Genomic DNA, 27,961 nt, shown 5'->3' with positions numbered 1-27,961 from the left:
GATTGATTGATTGATTGATTGATTGATTGATTGATTGATTGATTTTTCCCTCCAGATTGCCTTGGATACATCCACCTGGAATGTCTTCTCTCACATCTTAACCTGGGGAAGCATACTTTTCTACTGGCTCTTCATATTTCTAGTGTACTGTGATCCTCTCTATCCAATCTTCAATGCGGCATTCACTTATGTGGGAAGTGCCACAATGATGTCACATCTTCCAACATTTTGGTTTGCTCTGATCTTAGTGATCACAATCCTAATACTCCCCGTTGCGGGAAAACGGTCAATCTTGAGCGACATCACACCAACATTGACTGATAAAGTGAGAATCCTGGAACGTGAGGAGAAGAAGAAACAGAAGAAGCAGGCTGTAGAGTTGAAAGGTATCAGAAGACCGGGAGCTGTCAGACCTGGCAGCATACGACGTGACTCGCACAGGAGGGGTAGCAAACGTCCGGCATCGGCACGTTCAGGATATGCCTTCGCCCACCAACACGGATTTGGTGATATGATATTGTCCGGTGTTAATATGCGAATCAAGAAGGACAAAGAAAATGGTAAGAATGGAAGTCCAGCGGAGTCAAACAACAAAAGGAATGGTGGACGCAAAGGTTCAAATGAAAGGAATGCAGACACCAGGTTGAAGAGTAGCGTGTCTTCAGGAGGCGTAGATATCAAGGTATGATGGCAACTACCTGTGGAAGATGGCATCTAGTCACAAGAATCTACTGCTGATGAATGTGATCTAGCAGCATGAGTCTTTGTTTCTTCCAGGGATAGCCAAAGACAGCTGATAAATTTTGAAGACTTTTTTAAACATTTGTATAAGTCCAGAGGTTTTATCTTTATTTCTTAAAAGACTATAAATTCATTCCAGATGTGGAATATTTTTGTAAAGCTTTAAAATTTTATTGAAAGAAACAGTGTTGCTGTTTTATTAGAGTGCTTAAAAATAGCAATGTGTGTTCTGATAATGCCATTTATGGGGTAGTGCTTATGCAATGAACTGGAAATGTGATATCAATAAATTTAGTATTTATAATTAATATTATATTTGAATATCACCAAATACCGTATTTCCTCGAATAAACGCCCCCGGGGGTGTTGCATTTTCCAAACAGGGGGTGTTTATTAGAGGTCATTTTAGCACAACAATTCTTGTTAAAATCATTAGGTAAGCTTAAAAGTCACGCTAAAATGACGAACTATGAACTAGAAACACTGACTTTTGGTTCACTTCCGGGTTTCTGATGCAGATTTTTGCCAATTATTGCTGCTATTATCGACTATGTGAGCAACTTGGTAAGCTTATTACACAAGATAGCATGGAAATATCTGCATTTTTGAAACATCTTGGTTGAAAAAAGTGGTGGGGGCGTTTATTTGAGGGGGGGGGGGCGACTATTCGAGGAAATACGGTACATAGGGTTGGTGCCATTGCATCTTGACCAAAACATTATGTGGGTCATAGGTTCAATTCCAGGACATTAAATTGATTGATTTCAATTCAGATTACCTTTAGGGAGAGATAGTATAAAGACCTGTTTCAAAATAGGAAAAAAATGTGCAAATCTGGATAATTTTGTTTTTCTTTGTAGTAAATAAGAAGTGCCTGTTTACACTATTTTTGGTATATAACCTTCAAAATACAGGCATTGATAGCATATGGGATCATAAGTTTATCAAACCTGGCTTTTGTAAAAATAATTATGGAGCTGTTTTATAGACATTTTGGTGTAAGATATTCATCATGATGGTTATGTTAAATGATGTATTTTATTAAGTTATCACCTGTGTGCAAGCTGATGCATTATGAGTGATAAATTAAGCATACCTGCCATGCCCTATGCTCCTGTATTTGTGAAAAAATCAGTTCTTTTATGCTTTACTTCTAATCTAATCACACATCCACATTTTCCATTTTAACTTTTGTATGACTTCATGTGACTCGGAAGCTTTTCTCATGACCTAACTTCCGTAGGTACAAAAACATGTACAGGAAAGCAAACACTAACAATTGATATTGATTGCCATTTTACAAGAAACACGCTCCCTTCATGTGTGATCATTTCCCAGATGCGCATCACAGTGCTTATGACAGTTGCTATTCTTGATGCAGATTCATGGAAGTACAGTCATGTCAATGCAGATCTGGGCTCTTGCGCAGAGTCAATGAGTTACAGAGTAGATCATTTTCAAGATATCATTTTCATTTAGTTTTTATGAGGAAAAATAAAACTATTTTTTGAAAGGTTTTAACTGCTTATAAATATATCCCATACTTAAAGGAGGATTTCGTGATCCTAGCAGACTCTTTTTATAACATTTTTCAGTAGATATCCATGAAAAAAGCTTACTCCCAAAATTTCAGTTGATTCCGATTTTGCGTTTGCGAGTTATGCACAATTATGTGTATTACACTGCTCCATAGACCACTGTTGTAATTTCGTTCTGGTGTACCAGAACGAAATATGAGCAAATTTGACTATATTTTTGCTAAGCGAATTAATTTTGCAAGAAATTTTTGGTACATAAACATTATTAAACAGAGGTTTCCAGTGGTATGAAAATCTCAACTCTTTTGGAAAAAAGTGGGAGATGAAGCTGTGGATCACGAAATTTCCTTTTAACAAAATTTAAAAAATGAATAATATAAGTTAAAAAGATGCAGCAGCCTACCACTTACCATTGTCTTTCCAAGTGAAGCTTTTGAAAGTTGAATTATATATATTAGGTACATATGGCATGTATCCCACACCAGACGTGGTTTTATGTACACTTTTTCTGGGTGGATATTTTTTTTCATTTATTCATGCCTTTTTTTCTGATGTGTTTTTATAGTAAGTAGCGTTTTGTGTTTTTTTACTGAGGAAATGTTTTGTGAAATTCTCTTTATTCCCACGTGAAAAGATGCAATAAGTTAATAATGTTATTGTGTTACTATGCTCTCATAAACTGATCCAATCAGGCCAAAGTTGCAAATTTTGGAAATTGAGTTACTGATGTTGCAATTGTGATGTCCCTGACATATTGCTACAAAGTTATGAACTTTTTATTCATTAGTCATTTTCTTGACTATTTTTTATTGTTTTTTGTTCCTTATTTTTGCCTGTATCTCAGTTTCATTATTAACGACTTTGGCTTGAGTAGATCAGTTCATATGACATTATGGTAGTTAGCTTTTTCACAAGCACCAAGTGTTGCTTGTATCCAATATGGCATTGATAATATTTACGATTTGTTATGCAGGGTGCATACTACATGAACATATTTTTGTATACAGATGTAGCATAAATTGCAGTTTGTGAATGTGTACAAATTTTGTGATATCATCACATGAAAAACAGATGTGACATTCATGACATAAACTTTTGTATTTGTACTCATGTCTAATTAGTTGATACTCAAAGCTGATTTTAATTTTGAGTAGGAGTTTTCAAAGGGTCGATTCAAGGGTCTTGAAGAAATATAAGTTTTTACTTGTGGGGAATTCTTTTTGTATATATTGTAGTACTAATATTAAGTTTGTGTATTTTAGTATACATAACCAAAGAAACTTGAGTAGTACTTTTTATTTTATTTCATTCTATGGTGCTCAAAGAAGTGTCAGTACAGGTGCATTGATTTGATATTTGAGGTTAGGTCAATCTTACCTGACCTATAACCTTTGACATCAGTCAGTATCGTGTTATCTGACCTCTGAGGTCAAACTCACATATCTTGTAATCTGACACTTGGTATCTATACTTTACTTTTATGAGATTTTCTATATGATTTATTTTCATGAACATCTTAAGTTTTCAGGTCTATTTTATGTGTAATTTTTTTCTTAAGTCTCTTCCTTTTGCTATTTATTTATGTTTTATAGTATTAATCTACCTTACAAAAATATCCATTTGTGTGAAGTTATTTGTAGGTGCTCACCAACATTTTTAGTATAATTTTTTTATCAATAGATTGTATTACTAGTAGTTTTTTTTTTAATTGATTATTTTTTTCACAAAGGTGGGTAAACAGAGGGCTAATATTGAACAAATGGAGGGATTATTGCAACAGCTGCCCTATACGCATATGACAAATTCTGCATTCTATATTGTACACATTTAAAAATACGACACCTGGCAGCTATTTCTTGTTAAAATGGGTCCATCTTGTTAATCGATTTGCAAGTTCTTAGCATCCTTAGGGAATGAGAAAAAGTAAGGATGAAGCCTTGATGAAGGCTACTTGGAAAATTGCCATAAGCTACAGGGTCTCTTAATGAAATTCTAATTTGTCAACGAGAAACGGTGCAAATGTTGTCATGGCATGGTTCATTTGACCAATCAGGAATCCGCTTCCATATTTGGGCAGCACATAGGATAAATCAGTCATTTAGTGTGAAACAATGGGCTATTCCATTTTAAATCCACACTACCCCTGTGGAAGATTTTGGAAATATCTTCCACAGGGGGAGTATGTTTTTCAAAGGTAATTGGTCAGGGATAAACATTTTGAAACCCATTCTCCTGTACTGTGGCTTTACCTATATCTTCCACAACTGGAGTGAGTATTTCAAATGGAAGTTACCCAACTCTCTATTCTATCCAAAACTCATACTCCCTCTGTGGAGAACTTGAGCTAAATCTTGATAAAGGATGTAGAATACGATGTTATTAATAAGCCAAGTTAAGCTATTTGGCTATGTTAATTGGCAATATAGAATTAAGTGTACTTTGAATTATTTTTAGCAATTTGGTGATTTATTAGATAATTCTATTTATTTAAACCCAAAAGTTCATGACTAATAATGTATGATTGCATTATAATTTGCAATTTTAACCCCCTGTACCTAACCCCCTGTACATTTAAAACCAAATTATGTTACCCATTGTGATCCATTGTCTTTAAGTTATTTACTATTTTATTTCAGATTTTGATGTTATTATGTAATAAATAAACAATGTTTATACTGTATGTACATGTATATATAAAAATCAGTGTCATTGGTTGTAATTTATGACTTAGTTCCTGTTTTGTGTCAATATTTAAATATGCCAAAATAAAAATAATAATGAGCAAGGTGGCAGAAATATGCTAACACTTGTATTCAGATAGTACTGATGAAGGCTGAAATAGCATTGTCACTTATAGTATGTGTGTCCATCCATATCAAAAGGATTCACTTATCGGCTGCTACATGTGTCTCTTTCTACATAATAGCTAGGAATAAATACCAGACTCATCTCTAGTGGAGGTCACTTCAAATCATCACCAACTATGTGACTTGGGGTGTTTTAAAGTGATCTCCACTTGAGATGAGTCTGGTAGTTATTCATAGCTATTATGTAAAAGATACACATCCTTTTGATATGGATTTACACATATTTTTTTCATCTAAAAGGCACTATAAATGTAACATGTTATAGCAAGATCACATTGAAGGTAATAATAATAGCTGATAATACAATAACAAAATAATACAAACAAAAACAACTTTCTGTGTTTGGTATAATTATGTTATTTTAAGGAGAAAGTACAAAAAGGTCTTCACTACATAATCAGAATCATATTTGCTTGATTAGGTTTGTCTAGCGAACTTCATCATCATGTAAAAAACCTTTTTGGGTCTAGATTTTGTAACCAATACATTACTCAGCAAACGCAAACATGTTTTTAAACTATGTGGTGGGTCAAGAAATTTTATTAACATTTAAATATTGGGTTATGTAAAGGTCATGAAAATATTTTTCAAATGTTTTGTATGAAGCAACACTGCATCAACTTTTTAAAAATGTTGTCAAAATGTCATTTAATTTTTTTGGACATATTTTGTCAACACTTTGCAGCAAGTTTTCAAAACTGCTTAAGAATGTTATTAAAACAATTGTGATGCAATCAAGCAATGCGATGCGATGTAATCGAATAGTATTCAACTTCCTTTGTATTTTATTGTTCTGAGCATCACTAAAATGGCCATATCTCTGGAACCATAAGTCTAATTATGATGGGGTTTTCAGCAAAATAAAGCTCTGAGAATGGCTCATATAATGAGATTAAAAACTGAATTTTGATTTTGATCAACATCAGACTCATTTTGCTTGATCACATCACAATTTATATCTTTTGTACCCTTACATAACCTGACATTAAACTGTTTTCGGTAAAACATTTTGTGTTTGCTGGGTAGTTGCCCTGTAATTTGGGAGAAGTATGTATGTGACATTAATGATAAGAACTGTTGTGTTAAGTCAGTCAGTTTCTTCATATTTCATGATGCATTTTTGCGATAAATTTGTCATATTGATTGTTATTTTCAAAAGCTATTGAATTAAGGACCACATAAATTACTTTGTGCCTTTACAAACAGGTGTGCCCAAGGTCACTATATTATTAACAAAGATATTATTCTTTGATTTTGTCTCCAATCCAAGGAAAAGTTGTTTAAAAGTGCTTTTTATGTGGATAGGAAACACTCTAAATTAAATTACGGTACACCCATTGCTAAAATGAAAGAAGTGCTTATATGTGTGTGTGGTGCTCTTCTCTCCTCAAATCTGATGTGGATCATTTTCTGACTTCTGTGACATTTTCCCAAGTTTATATATCGATGCAACACTTTCTGGGGAATCTAAGCATGTGTTAAGGTCCATTCATACTACAAAGTGGTGCAGTGGCACACTGCATCATACTGCAAAATACTGCATGGTGGTGTTGCAATAAAGTTAAATACATTTTAACTTGGAAATGTGACGAGTTTGCGTTGAGTTGCGGCAAAAAGTAATGGATATTTCGGCAACGCAATTGCGGCGTAGTATGAACAGACCTTTATTGTACTGTGATGTTGCAATATATTCTATAGTTATATACATGTTATTAGCAAAATGTATGCCCGTAAACTATATTTTAACATATATAGGTAAATCACTGTATTTGTAGAGTGCATAAGATGCATAAGTAATTTGTAACCGGTATATGAAATTGAGAATACCCAAGTTTAATTGTAGTGCAACCTATGTGTACGAAACCACAAATCTGATACCAAAGATGTGCTATTCAAGTTAAAATCCATACACTACCTGTGAATTGGAAGACATGACCTTAATCCCACATAGGGGTGTAGATTTCAAATAGAGTCACCCATTCAGGTAACCCATTTGAAATTTACACTAATATCTTCCATAGGGGGTGTATGGATTTTAACTGGAATAGCACAATTGCACTAAAAACGAAGCAAAATTGCACCTAATAAGTCAATTTTTTGAGGTCTTATTTGTCATGGTTTCCTGCGATTTGTTTTGATATGAAATGCCAGTGTAATGAGCTATTTTTACAGTGAAGTGATTAAGGAATGAGCCAACTATTCATGTATCTCATTGCATCCCTACACAGGAAAAAAGGCATGACACTGACACTGTGATATACACAATCACTAACGCATGCAGGGATGGACACAAGTATACCAACACAAGCATAACATTCATTCATGTACATATACATACACTTTCTCAACCCAAAACACACACATGACCCCACTATCACCTCCGATTTTAGGGGATGCACTCTCACATGTATTTTAAGGTTATTTGCAGCCCATTGCGTATATTTAGAATTCAGGCCGTGGTCCCTGTGAGGACCACAGTTAAAATGTAAAATATCATACAAGTGTCTCCATTCAAAAGTGATTACAAATGCACACCATGAAAGACCAACACCACTGACACACAAACACAAGCAAAATCAAGACATACACTGAGATGCTCCAATTGTATAGATTGTGGGAGTGGTTTGATTTATAAGGGAATGTAGCAATGCTAAGTTACATACATATTAGTGGGTGCAGGAGCTAAGTGTTAACCATGGCTCAAATAATGTGTGGTTCAGGCTTTAGGGCTATGTTGCTGCAAATATTGCGGAATTGATTTGGGGGAATGGATGGCAAAGTTCTATCTACAGTTTGTCCACTCTGAAATACAAAGTGACAACGCACGCGTATACAGTGCGTTAACAGTGCGCAGTGCTGCATCTCTGCTGCAGGTATGCGTGCCTTCAAAGTCGGCACAATGTGTGAGTCCGCACTGACTGACTGTAGAAATATATGTGATTCAATCTGATCCAATTGGACCAAAGATGGTAATTGGCAAATCAAAACACACAAAAATAGCAATAAAAAAACCCAAAAAACTAGAAAATACACATAAAATAATTGGCATTATAAAAGCTCATATAGTTTTGCATCCAAGCATGCTAGACATATAAGAATTTCATCAATGGCATTGTCTTAGCTAGGATTTGACAAGTGCCTATCATTTTCCACAAACACCCCTGTCCAAAATTTGACTCTGAAAACATAAACCAGACCTGCACCCTCTGGGCAGTCAGTCTGTTCAAATAGCTATTGCAGTAGCATTTAATTATTAGTCTGGTCTTGTTCTGAGTTCACAGAACTTATTCATGTATTCTTTTAGAATTTAGTATTTGCCAGAAGCATTAATCTTGCCTGTCCAAGGAGTAAACTGCCTGTTCAAAATGACAGGTGAAAGGGTGACTGGATAAAAGCCTGATCAATGATACACTTGGTTCCTAGGCAAGTTGATAATAATGATTCAATTTTCAAACTTGCCTTATTTGGTCTTATTGGATAAGATAGTGTCACATGTAAACAATGATTTTGAAAGGAGGGGTCGTGAAGATACACATAATAGATTGTTCTATACATTTAAATATGTGCCTTGTTTTTAATAAATTCAATTTTATTTATATCTTTTATAAAAAAAACTGTACAAATATGTATCTTTACTGTATACTATGTTTTTATTTTCATGCTAAAATTAAAGGGTGCACTTGAAACATACAATGAATCAATCTATTTTTCTCTGAATGTTGATATGAAGGATCTATGTTTGGAGACAGGGGAGTTACAGATCCTAAATTAATGGTGTTAATTGGCTGTGATTTGACAGTTGACAGGATCCTAGCAAGTACTGAACCCCATGAGAACTACCTGTTGATTGGCCAAAATGAAGTTTTCATTATCAATTGAACCAATCGGCGACATTGTAAGAATAATTTCACACAAAAAAATTGGGGCGAGTTATTTGCAAAGCTCCATTCTGTTGGTGATTAAAGTGAAGATATCATGTAATTGACCAATCAGAGGCAATGTTAGATCGGCAGGTAGTGCTCAGGGGGTTAATCAATCATTTGAACATATTCAATAGATTTTGGTATGCAAAGAAGCTGAATTTGTACTCAAAACTGTCAGGAGGGATTTGCTGATTTTTGACAAGTGGACTAGGCTGGTCTTTCTTAAGCATCAAGAAAATATCCAGCTCATGCATGGATCATATCTCCATAAGGAGCAATTGAAAATGGGAGTATGATATGCAATGGAGTGTTTATTGTTTTAAAAAATGTATCGCAATGCACCCCCTTTGAAAGTTATATCGCAAGTGCAAGTTGCGACGCGATGAGGCTTATTTCAAGCTCTGATCTGAGCACTTCAGATGTATTTCATGTTTTTATGAAATCAGCACCAGGAACATACTGACTGAGATGAATATAACTTAGTCTCAGATACTGACTTGTTTAATAATACCAATTAACTAACTATAAAGCAGGATTGTATGTACAGTATATTTTGAGTGTATAGAAATACAGCGTTATTGATAGACACGACCAGTATAACCACAAAACAGTGTCTGTACATGTATATTAGAATATAAATCATATCTTGATGATGTACAGGTTTTCATACGGGTGACTAGCAAGAGTCATAAAAGGGCAAATGTAACAAAATTATGAGATAAACAGTTTGTGAGGATCAGTAAACTTTTTAAAGTTAATGTGTCACACATTATTGGGTATGTAACCTAAACACAATACACTAGCAGAAGTTTGCTTTGGGTCATTGACATTTGAACTCTGACCTTGTATCAGGCCAAACAAAAAAAATACTTATGTTTTAAAGCCAATGATAGTTTCACAAACGAAGACAGAATGCATTTTTTAAAAATTTTTGTTTAACTTAATTTTGAATTAAGCTGTCATTTTTGAGTGCTCAAAAGTACACAGCATAAAACTGTGGTTGATTTGTAAACACAATCGAAGGAATTTCATGATTTTACGGCAAAAAACTATTAAAAAAAAAGAATTTGCCATTTCAGCTAATTGGACGCGCTAAGAAAAATGAATGCGCAAGGCGGCTTTTAGACAAAAGTATTTTTTGTTTTGCCTCACAAAATAGGAATTGGAATGTAGCATCAGCAAAATTCACAAGTAAAGTTGTCAACTGTGATGACATTATCTTTATGGGTACATATGAATGAATGAATCCACTATCATTATGGTATGAAGTGTTGGTATTTAAACTTATGATTTTTGATTGATATATGTATGTATTTGGATAATGTGCTTAAAAAGAGCATTTTGAACAAAACACAGTCAGGTATGGGATACTTTTTTATAATGTCACATTTATTACTATTGCCTTGATAATAATATTAAACAGAATTGTGAATTGATTGTGACTTTTGGATAGAGAATAAGATCTATACATTTATTTAAGAAAAAAAGTGTTTTGTAATGGACCTAAAAATTAAGTACTCAACTAATTTTACTCCAGTGCAGCCAGTGACCTCAGTGGGCATTTCATTGTGTTGTGCGCGGTTTAAAATTGCAAGCATTCACTTTTAACACTTTTAAATGTTGGCATATACACACTTTTTGATATGCTGCATAAATGTTTGCCTCAATACATTAATATTACTGACTGCACCCAGGGCCAGATTTACGCCAGGGCCCCAAAATTTTGGGGCCCCCAAAATTGCCCTGTGCAGTGTGCATCTTCCATTTTAGCCGAAAAACACCATGTTTTGGGCCAAAATAGCCTACAAAAATTGCATAATTTCGCACTGGCCTGTTATATAGCAAAATTAGCTTCAATTCGGGCTGAAATAGTCTAAAATTGAATTTTTTTTGTGCGCTTCACACGCAAATGTCCTAGTAAATTCTACAAACTTTGCCACATGAGTGCACATGCCTTCCTCACACTGTGTTTGTAGCCTCCAAATTTTTGGCCTGGCCCAGGGCCCACATAAAGGTAAATCAGGCCCTGACTGCACCAGAGTGAAAATAGTATGGAGGGCATTGATAATGGACTGAAATTCTAGAAGGGAGCCAAACAGACAAGTAATTGATAACTTGTGTTTAATTCAGGAGAATCAATGTACTTATAATAACCAAGTTCCGAAAGGGTGAAATAGTTCTTCCCCTCATTCTAGAAGTCACAACCATATTTTATAATGATGCAAATTTGTATGAATAATCTGCAATGCAATATACTAATCAGAAGCAATGTTGGGATGCTGTGTAAGGATTCTATATGTGTAAGGGTTGTTATTGGAGCTGATTTAACCCAGATCGCACAGTGTGTAAGGGGGAAATACACAACTGGACTCCTTCCTTATTTAGTTGGTTCCTCTGCTGTCACTGTAGAGATGTTTCTATGTGTGTACTTTGTTTTTTTGTACACTATGTGAAGTTGCTGTCACAAAATCTTTTATAAAGAGTTGTAATGATGTCCCCAGAAATTCAGTCATGTCATTTGTCCTAATATATAGCTCAAGTCAAGTGAAATCTGTACAAATTCAATAGGGTCGAGTCATTGAATATCACTCAAGCCAGTCGCCTCATATTACCCCAAGTCACTCCAACTCTACTTTTACACTTACGTGTGCACTGTGAGTAGCATGTAAAAAGAAATGACACATTGTCTTTTTTCACAGTGACACATAGAGAGTGGTGTAACTAGGGTTGGTAGCACCCGGGGCAAGAAACAAAATTGGCGCCCCTACTCCCCACCCGAGAATATCTTAGACGTGGAGGTGTGGGAATGGCATCGGCATTATGATATTAAAATAAATTGCAATTTTTTTTAATGAGGCTGATTTGGCGCCCCCTTGTGGTAGCGCCCAGGGCATGTTGCCCCCACCCCTAGTTACGCCACTGGACATATACTAGATTACTAGTATTTCAAACCATCCCTATATAAGCTATGATGTGCCTTGCACAAGGTGCTGAGCACTATCAGTGACAAAGTGATAACGCCCTCATTGATTGGTATAATATATCATATATATGCGGTGACTACTGTAAACAAGGGTCAGAAACAAGTATGTTGATATGCATATGGGAACAGCATATGACCACTGTGTCAATAGCCTTATTGCCCAAAATCTATTTTGACACAACTTGGAAGTTTTTAAAGTGCAGATCCCTACAAAAATGTGATGCACACACATACATGTACTGCTGGTCATTGCAACAATGACAACCGGAGTCTGGTTTAGTGATTTTTCCCTCTGTAAATTATTGTAATATTTGTTTGACAAAACCAATAATGAAATCACTGGTGCACTTTCAGTTAGTTGTAAATTATAAAAAGATATTTGGAATATCATAAATATGTGACGTGTCATGTCAAAAGGAGACACTTTTGGGCAGGATGGTAAAGGGAGAAATAGCCAAAAATCTGCCCGGGTGATTTTTTCACAATTTGGGTTTGTTGCGAATTTGTGATGTCATTAATGTTAAAAATATTGTCTGATAGTTTCAGACCGGAATATAACTGGCATCTTGTATTTTTGAGACATTTTTCAAGGTAAATCCTACTCTCAACAATCTCAATTTCCAATTTTATAATACCATAACTTACAAACTCAATATCTTCGCTTAGGAATGTCAAATTTCATTGGGGAAAGATATGTAAAAAGCTCAAAATCGATAACCTGCCCAAAGGTGTCTCCTTTTGACATAACACGTCACATATGTTGCTAATAATAGTAAGTTACTCAGAGAAGGATATGTCATGATAATTGTCATCCTGTAACTCCAGTCATATATTGCCTATGTGTATGTTTTTCTGAAGGCTGAAAAGAGACACAGTTTCCATCTAAAATCCACACTACCCCTGTGGAAGATTTTGGAAATATCTTCCAGGGGGGAGTATGAATTTCAAAGGGAATGAACCCATTAGCAGCTCCATTTGAATCTCACCCTCCCTCAGTGGAAGATTCAGGTTGAATCTTTCTCATAGTGTGTATGAAATTCAAATGGAGCTGCAATGTGTTCATTCTATTTGAAATTCATACTCCCTCGTGGAAGATATTTCCAAAATCTTCCACAGGGGTAGTGTGGATTTTAAATGGAATAGCCCAATGCTGTAATAGGGCATGGTCAATCAGCAGGATCAATTTTTCAAGTTCAATCCCTTGCTAAAAAAGGCAAGTCATTTTGGAAACAATGCACTTAACACATTTATAGCAGTGGACGGCTGTCGGCTGTAAGTTATTTTTGTAATACTTCTGTGGTCCAGATACATGCTGTGATCGGCGATTGTGCGCCAATGACCAACCGTCAGGTTGTCATGACCCTTGATCAGCTAATCGATCAGCTAATCAGCATGATTGTTTGTCACTTGTGCGTTCACCCCATGTACGCTCAACACACAGCAAACACCATGGAAGTATTTAAAAGATTAAAAAAAAAAAAAAAAATATAGGTTTATGTGCAAACTAATTAAAATTAAAAATTAAAAGTAAAGTAAAGTAAAAAGTTTAGGAACTATAATAAAAAAAAACTTAAACACTTTAGGACATCAAAAATAAATGTTGTTAGCTTGTCCTTCATTGACCCCCCTTATTTAAAAAAAATCAAGACAAAAGTGTTTACTGTACAAAAGAATCCAGACCTTAATTTTGGAAATTTCTAGAAAAAGTGTTTTTTTTTCTTTTTCAGAACATTGATATCCTGAATTATAACACACAAAACATTTTAAAACAGTTCCATTACATTTTAAAAGTGTTTTTAAACATGAATGAAGTGATAAATATCCCAATTCACACTTATTTAGTAGCTTTTATTTAACTAAATGCATGTGGCTATAATTTTTTTTTAAAAAGAAGATATAATTTGACAGACCCTACCTCCTGGAGAGGTTTTGTGGACAAGCAAACAATATTTGTTGCCTTCTTGTTGTAATCCCCACACACAGGCATGTCTAACATTAACAGGGGTATTCCATGCAAAAATGTCAGCATGTGGTATTTGAGACAAGTTATAGAGGCCGGTCGAGTGCAGATCCATTGGAACACGCTTTTCAATACTGAATAAATGCTAACCTCATCGTGACATCATCCAAGCAGCAAAGTTCATTTCCCATTGAAAAGCGTTATCCGACGGATCTGCAGTCGACCATTCTGTATATCAACCTTGTTTGAATCATTTGTTTTGCATATTAATGTGTGTACATAAGATGAAAAGTGTAGAAATAATGTTATTGAATGGGAACTGGGATCATTTGTGATGTATTGCCAAAAAAGGTCATAATGGAATATTTGATATAAGGTGGAAGGTCAATATTAAATGACAGTTTGGAAATTTGAAACAATTTTAGGTCTGTACATGGTAAATTCATCAGAAATGTCAGTTCAAATTATGTAGAATCTTCAACATCAAATATCAATTGCCCGTTTTAGATTATTTTTTGACAAAACATCACATTTTTGTTGTAAAGTACTATTTTAGCAAAACTTGATATATAGAGTATACCAAAAAGTGGTACCAAGGGGTAATATTTTTTAGAAACATGAGATTTAAAACAAAAATAAAAAACTAATTTTCTGATGGAACATGATTGTGGTTTTGTTTCTTCTGTTGTTTATTTTGATTTTACTGCTCTAACAGAAGGTTGCCCATACATGTACATGTGTAGCAATGCTCATATACAGGGCCCTCTGTAAATAAACCAGCCAGAGGAAAACACCCTACTCTTTTTGAAACTGTGAGATACATGTGCAGGTATGGCTCTCTGTACAAAACTGAAGGATTAACATCCCCTCCAAATGGCACAGTACTTTCAGTATAAATGCACCAGGAAGTCTGAATTTAATCTATTTGTTGCCAACAAATTTTCAAACTTTTCCCCCAATTCAATACCCAGCAATGCTCCACCGCCATGAATCAAACCTGTGACTTCATGCTACTCCCCATGTAAGGAACACCAGAGTGATAAGGCTAGCTCTACAGGGGCACTACTCGCTAGGGCTCATATGTGGCACAAGTATGGCCCCAAACCTGTGGATCTGCCTTTTGCTCATTTTGGCCCCTGATGTTCAAGGCCAGGGTCCTGAGGCCCAAATAATAAAACAAAGGGCAGCTGTCTCTCAGTAAATAAAGCAGCTACAGTGCTGTGTTGGTATACTGATAGCACTTCAGCATTATACCTTAACATATGTACATGAGCCCAGTAGGTCAAATATTATGGGCCCAGGGCCCAAAATGAAAATGTTAAAACAAAGGGCTGGCCATTTCCCGGCAAATAAAGCAGCTTCAGGATTAAGTTTATGCACTGATAACATGCAGCCGTATTTGTGTACAAATATTAGGCCCTCTACTAGATTAATTTCCTGTTCTTTTTTTTTCTTGCTGCAAAGCATTTTGATCAGAATTGTTAAGGCCCTTTAAGAATGCTTTGTTATCGCTTGACGATCACCCAATGGAATCTCAAAATTAGCATAATTGCAAATCGATAAATTGCTGTGGCAGACATGGTTTGAAATGGCCAAGCAGAATCAATTGATCATGAATTTGCTTATCCCTTCAGGTATATTCGCCATTGAAGTGACGTAATAAATCGGATTAACTACCATAGCAATGGGGTAAAACAATTTTTGAAATACCGCGCTGCACTGGTACGTTCACGCGGTAAATCTGCATTGAACCCCATTGCTATGGTAGTTAATCCGATTATTATGTCACTTCGACAACGAATTAGTGTCAGGGTTTTTCACATGGAGTACAAAAAAACATAAAAACACAGCACACTTTGTTTTCATGACCATGAGGCACTTTTTATTACTTTAATACTTTCATATAAAAATCAAAATAAAACCAATGTGTGATTTATTAGAGTTGAGCTAGTTAATTAACACAGAACACACCTGCTATATAAATAATATATTGTCATCATAGACACAAAATATGCAGACCAATCACCAGCAGCCAAAGTCCAGCATCATTTGTTAATGAGGGCCAATAGTTCCATGCACACACACAAATATGCGACCCCATTCTGTACCTGTTGCCACATATTTTTTCAAAGCATAGTCTTTACATCTTTCGCGTAAACGGCTGGGCACTGTAGAGCTGTAGTTAAAACATTAAATACAGCTCCATATGATAAGCACAAATGGTGTGCCTGTGATTTGATCGGTCCTCATGAATATGCAAGGTTCTCAGCATACAAAGCACATGGGACTTTGCCTGATGGTGAATGCATGTATCTTTCTTTGTCTATGATTGTCACAACCGTTTGACACACACATACTAAGACTAATACTGTTGACAAATAATTATGTATCTCCACAATGAACTACATTGTCTTTCATCCCTAAATGCACTATTCCAGTTGAAATTCATACACCCCCTATGGAAGACATGACCTTAATCTCCCAACACGGGGAGTGTGAATTTCAAATGGGGTTACCTGAATGGGTGATTCCATTTGAAATCTACACCCCCTGTGTGGGATATCAAGGTCATGTCTTCCATAGGGGGTGTATGGATTTCAACAGGAATAGTCAAATGCAGTGATGTCGCAGGTTTTTGAGACCAGAGCACAAATTTGTAAATGTAGGCCCTACTGACAATATTAAAATGATGTCACTTCTTTGACAAAGGATAACTCAATCAAATTCAACTGGTTCCAAATTCAGAAGAAAAATAACCTTGATTTTTGATAACAGAAACACATACTTCTTTAGAAATTTTAGAGATTTAACAATGATCTTAGGCAATTGTACACATTCAAGAATCTTTCTGGTGTCTACCTTATTACAAGCTATTATCATCATCAATAATTATTCTCTTAGTTACTGGCATATAGCGAAATGTACTGTCGGGTTGTGATGTGCCGACAGACTGCTACACCACACCCTAAATGCATGACAGTTAAGTTCAAACTTTACATTTTTGTTAGCCATGTTATTTATTTATGGTATCCCCTGTAAATGCGGTCAAATTTAAAATGAAATACCTGTGCGGAATCTCCTTAAAATATTATTTAACCATTGCCCGAATTCACAAAGAAAATATGTTGAATAAATAAATGTATGGTAAATTTCTTATTATATCACTCATAAACAAAATCACAATTGATTGGCTAATTCAGTTCGGGGGCACTGATAATTCACGGACGTCTCCGATATCAAATACTCTTGAAGCGTCATGTCACATAACAGCAGACCTGCCAACCTAGCGAAGTCAGAAAGAGGGACATTGAGACCAAAACCTTGTACATGTACACAAACCAGGTACCAACAAATTCAAATACTTGAGGTGTACAATACTTTCAGACTTCAGAAGGTTTTGCAGGTCTGAATTTTGCTATAGCAAAATTTTAAAGTGAAATTTGCATCATTTTCTGCTGTTCTTACATTTAAATTTGCCATCAGTGAAATTTTCAGAAAACAGGACTGTCCCTCTTTTTCACTTTGGTAAACCCCAAATGAGGGACAGTCCCTCAAAATGAGGGACAGTTGGCAGGTCTGTAACAGTATCATATTTCAGAGACGTCTCATAAATTACATACTCCCTAGTTTCAAAACCCAGTCGCAAACGATATTAGTAATTTTGGTGAACGTGCCAGCGCAGTGGGAATAATTTTGTATATAGGCCTTATCAGGGTTGTAGCTAGCCCAAGTTGAGCATGTTGAGTGCCTGCTAATTTTACTATCCAATTCAGGAACCGGATGGTAAAATTGGGATTTTTTTACTTCAAAACAACATTTGATTTTGGCCATTGCAATCTAAGTGTGTTCTGGGACCATTTGTCAGAATTTGCACAGATGGATATACTTTTTGCACAGGTAGAAATTTGTTAAACATAGGAAAGCTTATTCTAATACACTCAGCTTCGTTCCGATGTGCTGCATCGAGTGCCCAGCTGGCAGCAAAGCTCGACGTATGTGATATCACAGACCCCCGTATGTGAAATCACTGATCCGTCTTTGAAATCAGAGACGTCCGTTTATTACGAGTGCCCCCGAACTGAATTAGCATTCAATATTTTTTCTCATCAACTATAGATATTCAATAGTTTTTACCATCCCAACGATTGTTAATGAATTTGTTTTACATTTTACACTCTAATTTGCTTCGCCTCCAGTTTTGTAACTGACGTCAGTACTTTAAAAAGGCTTTAAATGTAAAATTAAGTTTTGACAACTTTAAGGTGTGTTGGAGTAGTCATTGTCATTCAGCTAAAAAAAACCAGATTTTCAGTGTCTAGATTAGGGGACTAATGAAAAGTTATACCTTAAGGGGTACTACACCCCTGTGGTAAATTTGTGACTATTTTTGCATTTTTCTCACAAAATAATAACACACTGGTAACAAAAGTTATGTATATTATTGGGGCAAGGAATCCAATTACTACACTGAAATTTCAGTGACTCAAGACAAGCGGTTCAGTATATATGATAGGAAATGAGGTACATTCTAGCGGTACCTCTTTTCTTATAATCATAAATAATGAACCGCTTGTCCTGGGTCACTGAAATTCCAGTGTAGTAATTGGATTCCTTGCCCCTATAATATATATAACTTTTGTTACCATTGTGTTATTAGTTTTTGAGAAAAATGCAAAAATAGGAACAAATTTATCGAGGGGTGTAGTACCACCTTAAAGATTTGAATGGGGACAGAATACAAAACATGCACTTTCAAATATTCCTTAATGTATTGTGGTTCTTGGGATATGTGTCATTTTAGGAAGATGTTTCTTCTCTACACTCTTTACATTATAACTCAAGAACCACAAGACCTGTAAAAATGTAACTGTGATACATGAATTCTTTGTCAAGCCTGTTTCAAAATGACCACATCAGTTTTCGTCAGAGGTCATTACAATTCTCAGGATACCACAATTCGATCAATTCACAACAGCTAACTACTCCAACATGCCATAAAAGCTTCCCCACCACATCCCTATGCCCATTTGCAATCAACCCATTCATAACAATCAAGCTTATATATTACCATCTACATTACTTTACATTACCAAACAATAAGACAGCATTTAAAATGGGATATATATTAGTACCTTTGACATATAGGTGGTTGTGACATGGACATACAGGACATTACAACAAAATACTTTCAACTTTACAGTCATATGTCATCTATCATTTAAACTACACTGGCCTCAAAAAGAAACTTATAATTTTTCACAAGGTCATATCTTAAAATCCTGTCCATAAACATGAACAAAAATTACACTCAGGATTATTTCAATACTCTACTCTAAACACATGTCAGTAACCAAGCAGTTGTCCAACTGACACAACAGTAAAATGCACTGACACGGAACAGCTTCCGGGTCCACATGCACAGGCGAATAATTGGAACCCAGCAAAAGAAATCTGTGAGAATGCGTTTAAGATCCTTTACACAGGTGACTAATTCCAAAGAGTAAGTGGAATAGTGTGGAATGGGCTGCTTTTCCTTTCACACACACTTTCTTCAAGAAACAGGTCTTGTTCCACACTATTCCATTTACTCACAGATTTCTCGTGTTGGTGCCAATTATTGTGCTGTGAATGTGGTCCAGGAAGTTGTTCCATGTCAGTGCATTTTGCTGTTGTATCAGTTGGACAACTGTTTAGTTACTGAACAGTGTTTAGAGTAGAGTATTGAAGTAATCCTGTGTTCAATTTTTGTTCATTTTTATGGACAGGAATTTAAGATATGACCTTGTGAAAAATTATAAGTTTATTTTTGAGGCCAGTTTATTTCTATGTATAACTAATATGATGGAAATATTCCAAAATTAACTTCAATATACAAGTTATCAGAACATGAGATCAAGTGATTTTGTTAAAACAGTCATCTCAATTCTTGATTATTTCACAGTACTATGATTTGTTTCCTTTGGTGCAAAGAATGATTTCTCATATACCTATCATTATCTTGGTAAACTACTTCTATGTATAACTAATATGGTGGAAATATTTTAAAAACTCAACTTCAATACACAATTTAACATGAAATCAAGTAATCAAACTACAACCAGTCATCTCAATTCTTGATTATTTTATAGTACTATAATTTGTTTTCTTTGGTGCAAAGAATAATCTTTCATATTATGTCATCTATCATTATCTTGGTAAACTACTTCTATGTATAACTAGAGTAAATTTCCTAATTGCTCCGAGTTTGAGGTACTCAATGGTGACCATGGAGCATGTGGAAGAGATCATCGAGCACGTAGAAGAGGTCAATTCTTCAGCCCTTCTTCATGCTCGATGACCAAATGGGCACCTGTCTTGTTTTCATGATTGATCCGTCAATCAGCGTAATTGTTTATCATTTTTGTGTATATGCTAGACGCAAAGCACATAACTCTGAATAATTAAGAAATTTACTTTAATATTTCAAAATCAACTTAAATATGTAAGTTATCAGAAGATGAGATTAAGTGATTTTCATACAACAATCAAATCAATTCTTGATTATTTAATAGTACTATGATTTGTTTCCTTTGGTGCAAAAAATACTATGTTATATAACATTAAAAATTTAACACAGTATACCCTAATAGATTATATACCAATATAGGTGGTGATTAACATGCATTTATTTCAAAATACTGCATCTATGTGTTATTTGAACTGGTATTAAGCTCTCTTATAAAATAAAAGTGCATACTATAATAGTGTAGACATAAAGAAAAGAAAATGAAGGCTTGTGTAATTTGTTAATGAGGATACCAATCAGGCATTTGGAGGTCATATCAGTACATTTTGAGACATATTATTTATGCAAAAGCAATGAAACATTCTATATCAAAATAATTATTGGCTAAATGATGAAATAACAATCCACAAACTAATTCCATCATAAAATCTAATAGCTAAGACAAAAATCAGATATTTACTATTTAAACTACTCTAAATTCCAAATACAGCAGGACTTACAATATACTACTGTTTTGCAAAATGAAACATACCTCAATCCTAATCCTTGAGTTAGACCTTACTGGGAATTAATATTTGGAATATTTAGGGAGAATAACGGTAAAAGACCTTTGTGTGTGCTTATGAAAATAATGGGTTTCACCAACAGGTTCTTCCATTTGAATTTCATACACCCCTATGGAAGACATGACCTTAAGGTGGTACTACACCCCTGATCAATTTTGTGACTAATTTTGCATTTTTCTCAAAAAATGACTACACACTGGTAACAAAAGTTATGTGTATTATAGGGGCAAGGAATCCAATTACTTCACTGAAATTTCAGTAATTCAAGAAAAGTGGTTCATTATATATGTTAAGAAATGAGGTACATTCTAGCGGTACCTCTTTTCTTATCATAAATAACGTACTGCTTGTCTGAGTCACTGAAATTCCAGTGTAGTAACTGGATTCCTTGCCCCTATAATATACATAACTTTTGATACCAGTGTGTTATTATTTGTTGAGAAAAATGCAAAAAATAGTCACAAATTTATCAAGGGGTGTAGTACCATCTTAATCTTCCACACAGAGAGGGTGAATTTCAAATGGGTTACGTAAATGGGCAACTCCATTTTATATCTGCACCCTGTGTGTGGAAGATTATGGGCTTATCTTCCACAGGGGGTGTATGGATTTCAACACAATGCAACCAAACTGTTTGTGTTTGCTGGGTACTGACATGCATGGGCATGCAATAAAAAAAAAACCCAGGTGGATCAACTTTACAAAGTTCCATATAATAAACAAATTTGTGATTAATAACATCAACCAAATATTACCTTCAAAAATCAGTATATACCCTTGCGATAAAGATAATATAAAAGTAAAAAAGTCTACTGAAAATAATGGTACAAATTTGACTCTACATGTGACACGATCTGTTCCATGGGGGGCCAAATGAGGCATTTTTGAAAATTGAGTTACTATAATTATTATCATCTACAAACATTAGCCTATAACAGCAAAAGTGTAGCATACTAGATTCTAATAAGTTTTGTGATGTGTATTCTCTATGTATTTCATTGTTCTTTATGTCATATTTTTGCCATTATCTCAATTTCAAATATGCCACCTTTGGCTCCCATGGACCAGATCATGACACATGTAATAAAACCCAACAGTCTACTATATTCTATGCATAGTACTTACTATAAAAGTGTTCATTTTCGCAAGGATTTAATTTTCACAAATTTTGTAGGTGGGCATGCATGCACAAAAAATGACAACATAAGAAAATATGTTTTTAATATAAGGCTACATTATACTTGACACAAATTCCATGAAATAAACAACTTGTACAAATTCCAAAAGCCCAAACTCATGAAAATAACTGTACGGGAAAATAACTACTTTTATAATAGATAAACAATCCTAACAATATTGGTTTGAAATTTAAAAAAGTAGCGTACACAATTTTTCAAAAAAGCCAAGTTTGCTTGCTTCTGTTATTAGTGGGCTATTTTTGGTAATTGTACTCTTATTATGGTAAACACACACAAAAAAAACAACTTCCAAATGTTAGAATTACCATAATTGCACAAGTTTACTGGAATTTTCTTTAATTTAAGATTGGAGAAAACAGCATGCCAGCCATTCCATGGTTTTGGGATCAGTGGCTGTATGGCTAGCAGGGACAGAGTATCCCTAAAATTGGGAAAAAGAATGTGGAAATTGATGACAAATGGTCTTTAATAGTGTTGGTTACTCACATAACCTACCTCTATCTCAAACTGGAATGTCCCACAACCATTATCATATGGGCAGTTCCCTCATGTCTTGTTCAGTTATCATAACAAACATTTTGTAATTTGTCAAGCACTATGATCAGTTGTTGTATGGACAGAGTATCCTTTTTAGGAAATTATGAAATTAGTGAAAATTGATGATAAATGGTCTTTAATAGTTTTAGTTGTAGTTTATGCCAAATGTACTCTGAATAGGACATGTTTTCCCAAAAAAATATTTTGTCTGATTTCCTATCCACTGATCTGTCAAGCAGGCTAGCTACACACATTTAGGGTTAAAATCAGACTGAGGTCCTGGTTCAACTAATAATAGTACACTACCCGCAGATTCCTATTGTGGCTGCCTGCACAGGTTCATCGTCACAAAGGTACTTGTACTGTGCAGTACCAGGATAGTATCAGTGTAGTACCAATGCAGTACCACTGTTGGTGGGTCCTGTACAATAGCCGAATTGGTACTGTGTAGGTACACTGTGTGTACTAGTCAGATACCTGTGGAGATAGTCACAGTAGGAATCTTGTTGCCTATGACTTACTGCAAGTTGCATAAATTCTGCAAATAATATTGACCAATTAATGACCTACCAAACTTGATTACAATACAAGATATCTTTACCAAACAGGGTGTGGTTGGGGAAATTGACCCATGCCCAAATAAATAAGCCTTTTCTTCTTGAACATGAAACTGATTGATTTCCAAATAATGTATCCTAGCAATTTACTGCACAAGACATAACTGGTTTACCGTAAAAACTTGATAATGTGCTTAGTATCAAGCGCTTTTAAAACATGCAAACATCCACAAAAGTGTAAAGGGTTTTGAGCAAATCAACGATACACATATAGTTATATACGAACAAGTTAATCTGCAAATGTGTGTCTTAACCTTATTAGCTCAGTTGGTAAAGCGCTGGACTTCGGCACAATTTCATGTTTTCAAAATCCCTTGATATTAAGCACATATCCTAACTATCGAGTTTTTACGGTACTACATTGGCTGACAATGGTAATTATATAACACACATGGGTTGGGTATGATCACACAGGCTATAAATAGCACACATCTCACACAGCACCTTACGAAATCATTCCAAGTACTCATATAAACTACCGCTACATTCACCTTAAAATACAGGGTGTCCAAATAAAACGTGTACACTAAGGTTTATAAATAGACTCTACACAGCACAGCCACTCCCCATTGGTAAGGGTCTGCCATCTACAAAGCACAGAAGCAGATAGTAAAGGTGGGTCGTCAGACTTTTTCAAAAATTTGAACTTTCATCTGATAGCAATTGATGCATGAGCAGATAGGTAGGTCACAAACCTGTAATGGATATGTCCAACATCTAGATCAATACTCTGTACATACCATATCACCCCAAAGAACCCAGGAAGTACCCACATTGATGCACACCTGCTGTCTGTGTACATGCATGTAGATAGCTAGCTCATTTTTTCTCAAAAAGTCACAGTTTATATTCAGTTCTAGCTGAACTCTATAACTGGACTTATCTGTAATGGGTTAAATGTTCTATTAAACACAGTTAAAACTAGAACCAGTTAGAATCAGTTGCATCAGAAATATTCAGGATTACTGAGTTTCCAGAATAAATCTATTTGCAAATTATAATTTCCATTAAGGGAAGGGGTATGAACGTTTGGACAGTATTTATTTTGGGACATTAGAGCACATCAGACATATCAATTGCATTCTGAATACGAAGAATGTCATTCTGATATCAAATAATTTTGATTTTTGAAATTCGCAATTTAATACACATTTTATGGCAAATGATTAAAAATTGATATTTTTGATATTTAACAGTACTCAAGTAAACTTTATAAATCTGATGATTTATACTTAAAGCGTATGTAGGTGGGATGAAAAGCCGACGATCAAATGAAAATTTTGACCTTTCGTATTGATTATATAGGATTTTTTTTCCAAAAACACCAAAAAAAATTAGGTCTTTTGGGGAAAAAAAATCCATATCTTCAATATGAAAGGGCAAAATTTTCAATTGACCGATTTATATAATTTACTTGAGGACTGTTATATATCAAAAATTTGAAAAATATCAAATTTTTATAATTTGTCATAAAATTTGTATTATATTGTGATTTTCAAAAATTAAAATTATTTGATATCAGAAAGACATGCTTCAGATTCAGAATGCAATTCGATAGGTCTGAGGTGCTCTCATGTCCCACAAAAAATACTGTTGAAATGCAATAAACGCTCATTCTAGATCCCTTAAGCTGGTCAGAAATAATTTGTCTTTTCATAACCGACTCAAGAAAGAAATAATAATTTGCAATCAAACAAACAATTCCTTTTTTAACAATTTCATTTGGGCACCCTGCAGAATAACAACAAGCTAAGTGATTATCATTCCTGACATATTACATTAAGCTGGACCAGCACTTATGACACATTATTTCACACAGTCATTTGACATATGTGACATGATCAAGGGGAATGAGTCGGATGTCGCTAATATTGTTTTTGAGATTTTGACAAAAACAGTGTTCAAATTTTTTTGTTTTATATTTTTTTCAGCCATTGATAAATGGCTCATAACTCGGTAACCAAATGTCCAATTTTGATGGGCTTTGCATCAAAATGTAACATTTAAGTAAACTGCCAGAAAATAATGTAAAAAACTTCTAATTGAAAATTGCCGACATGTGACTCATTCCCCTTGATCATGTCACATATGTGACACGATCTGCTCCATGGGGGCCAAAGGAGGCATTTTTGAAAATTGAGTTACTCTGATTATTACATTGTAGTATCATTAGGCTATCATAAACTGAAAACACCAAAGGTCTAGCATACTTGGTTCTAAAGTTATGAGGTTTTGTGATGTGTATTTTCTTATGTATTTTATTGTTTTTTACTCCATATTTTTGCTTTTATCTCAATTTCAAATTTGCCGCCTTTGGCCCCCATGGACCAGATCATGTCACATATTATGTTCATCCCTTACTTGACATTTACTTGCATAAGTAAGAAACTGCTAACTCTGAATATATCATTCTACATATCTTTAAATGTGACCTGCCACAACGAAATGAGTATAAAGTCAAAGGTTAGTAGTTTCGAGACATCCAGGCAGACTGAGCCAGAAGTATGTCTGTATGTACTTTGCACAATGGGCCACCAACATAGTAGCCAAGGTATTTTGACACTACCAGCTTGCGACTTTCATTTTGTGGTGGCAGGTCACAAATACAGCACACACCAATATACCTGGTAGAGTTTCTTACAAGGTAGCTGCATATGTATAGGATCAACAACTTGTAAGTTCCCCCCAACACTTTTTGAAATAAATCAAACAATTATTTTACGAAATGTACATATGTAAAAATGTATGTTTACTTTTATTAGTTGGACCAACCTGGACCAATTCATAGCTTCACATATTACTGCGATCAGTTACAATAGTTTTAAAACAGCTTTTGTTTTAAACTTCGAAACTTCAAATCTTTGCTGCAACAGTGGAGTCGGTGCTGCTTTATGGATTCGAAGCCTGGACCATCACCCCTAAACTTGCAAAGGGTCTGGATGGCTGTTACACCCGCATGCTAAGAACTGTGATGAATGTGCATTGGAAGGAACATATGTCAAACACAGACCTATATGGAGATCTTCCAAGAAGAACCCGGTTTGCTGTTCCAGAAGTGAGGAGCCCGCATCAAAAATGGTTCATTGGATACCCAAGCATGGGAAGCAGAAACCTGGAAGGCCTGCTCTGACCTACATTGACATTCTGGAAGATGGGACTGGACTGGATGCAGCAGGCTTCAAGACAGCAATGGAGGACAGAAAGTTGTGGAAAGCCATCACAGTTCAAGGACACCACTCAAATTAAGCAAGTAAGTAAGCACAATAGTTCATTACGTAAAAGAAGAGGCCATTTTAGAAGTTGCATGAGTCCATAGCAGTCAACTGTCCTTAAACAAATGCATGCATATGCCTGGCCTACTGTACTGTTTGAGAGATGCAACTTTTGAAACAGCTTTTGTTTTAATAAACAATGAACCATTGTGATTGAAAGCAATGTGTGATGCTATACATTGGTCCACATGAATACAACAAAATAAAGCTACACATAACCTTTTACATTTTAACATTTGGTAAAATATTTTGGATTTATTTCAGAAAGCATTTGGGGGGGAACTCATAAGTTGTGGATCCTATATTTGCCCTTCATCTATAATACTGCACACAAAAGGTATTGTTACACTTTACAAGGACCAGTTTTAATAGTTCTATGGATTGGATGGATCAATTTGTTCTGCATGTTTTGATACCTTGTCAACAGTACATAAACAGACAGATTTCTAATATTGTGCATGCTACTTTGTACGCTACAGGTGATAATAAGGGGGCTATCATTTTATTCAGAAGGGGGTCCCAAATATATGGGGCAGGGGGTCATAAATTTTTGGAAAGAAAAATAGTGGGGGGTCATATTAATTTTTTGATGACCAAAACGTAGGTCACACTATGACCACAAATAGTGTATTTATTTTATTCAAAAAGACTGATTTCAATACAATTTTAGCCTGTTTAGGGGGTAAGGCAAATCGGTGGTGGGGTCATAAAATTTTTGTTGCTGAACTGGGGGGGGGGTGCAATTTTGTTGACACCTACTTTTTGTAAATTTGGGATCCCCTCCTTCCGAAAAAAAAATGATAGCCTCCTAAGTAGGCCAAACCTGGGAGGGTACACCTAGTAGCACCATTCATTGTCACATGTTTTTTTTCCATATTTAAAAAAAAATTAGATCTGGAGTTGTCAATCAAAATGGAAAGAGTTCAGATGTAAACACTGATATATCTCTTTTTTAAATTTGAGGTATAGACAAATATAACTGGTCACATGTAAAGAAAATAATAAGAAAACTGTGCTACTTTTAATCATAGTTTCGATAAGTGGGTAGCGGTGTTGATTTAAACCGAGCATTCTAGGGCAGATGTTTGTGGTCTTAACTCAAACATTTTTAAAATTTTTTTTCAAAGCATTGATCGGCTTTTGCACGTAAACTCTTCAGTTTTAACACTGCTTTGTGTCAGAGAAGACATCTTACCCTTCCCAGAATCCTTTGCAACATGAGACATCACCAAAAAAATCACATGACACTCATA

At 35.0% G+C, this 27,961-nt stretch overlaps 1 protein-coding gene across 1 annotated transcript in view; it reads left to right on the top strand.

Annotated features, from left to right (window-relative positions):
• Nucleotides 1–9,989, top strand: part of LOC140171392 (probable phospholipid-transporting ATPase IM) — a 131,510-nt gene extending 121,521 nt beyond the window's left edge. Inside the window, exon 24 of the mRNA XM_072194638.1 lies at nt 56–9,989. Coding sequence (XP_072050739.1) covers nt 56–688 — 633 coding nt within the window. The 3' untranslated portion in view covers nt 689–9,989. The remainder of the gene's footprint in view (nt 1–55) is intronic.
• Nucleotides 9,990–27,961: the final 17,972 nt, after the last annotated feature.

Source organism: Amphiura filiformis, chromosome 15 (genome assembly GCF_039555335.1).
Source record: "Amphiura filiformis chromosome 15, Afil_fr2py, whole genome shotgun sequence".
NCBI classification, from domain to species: Eukaryota; Metazoa; Echinodermata; class Ophiuroidea; order Amphilepidida; family Amphiuridae; genus Amphiura; species Amphiura filiformis.
The sequence above is the reverse complement of the archived record's forward strand: the minus strand, read 5'-3'. Positions and strand labels throughout refer to the sequence as shown.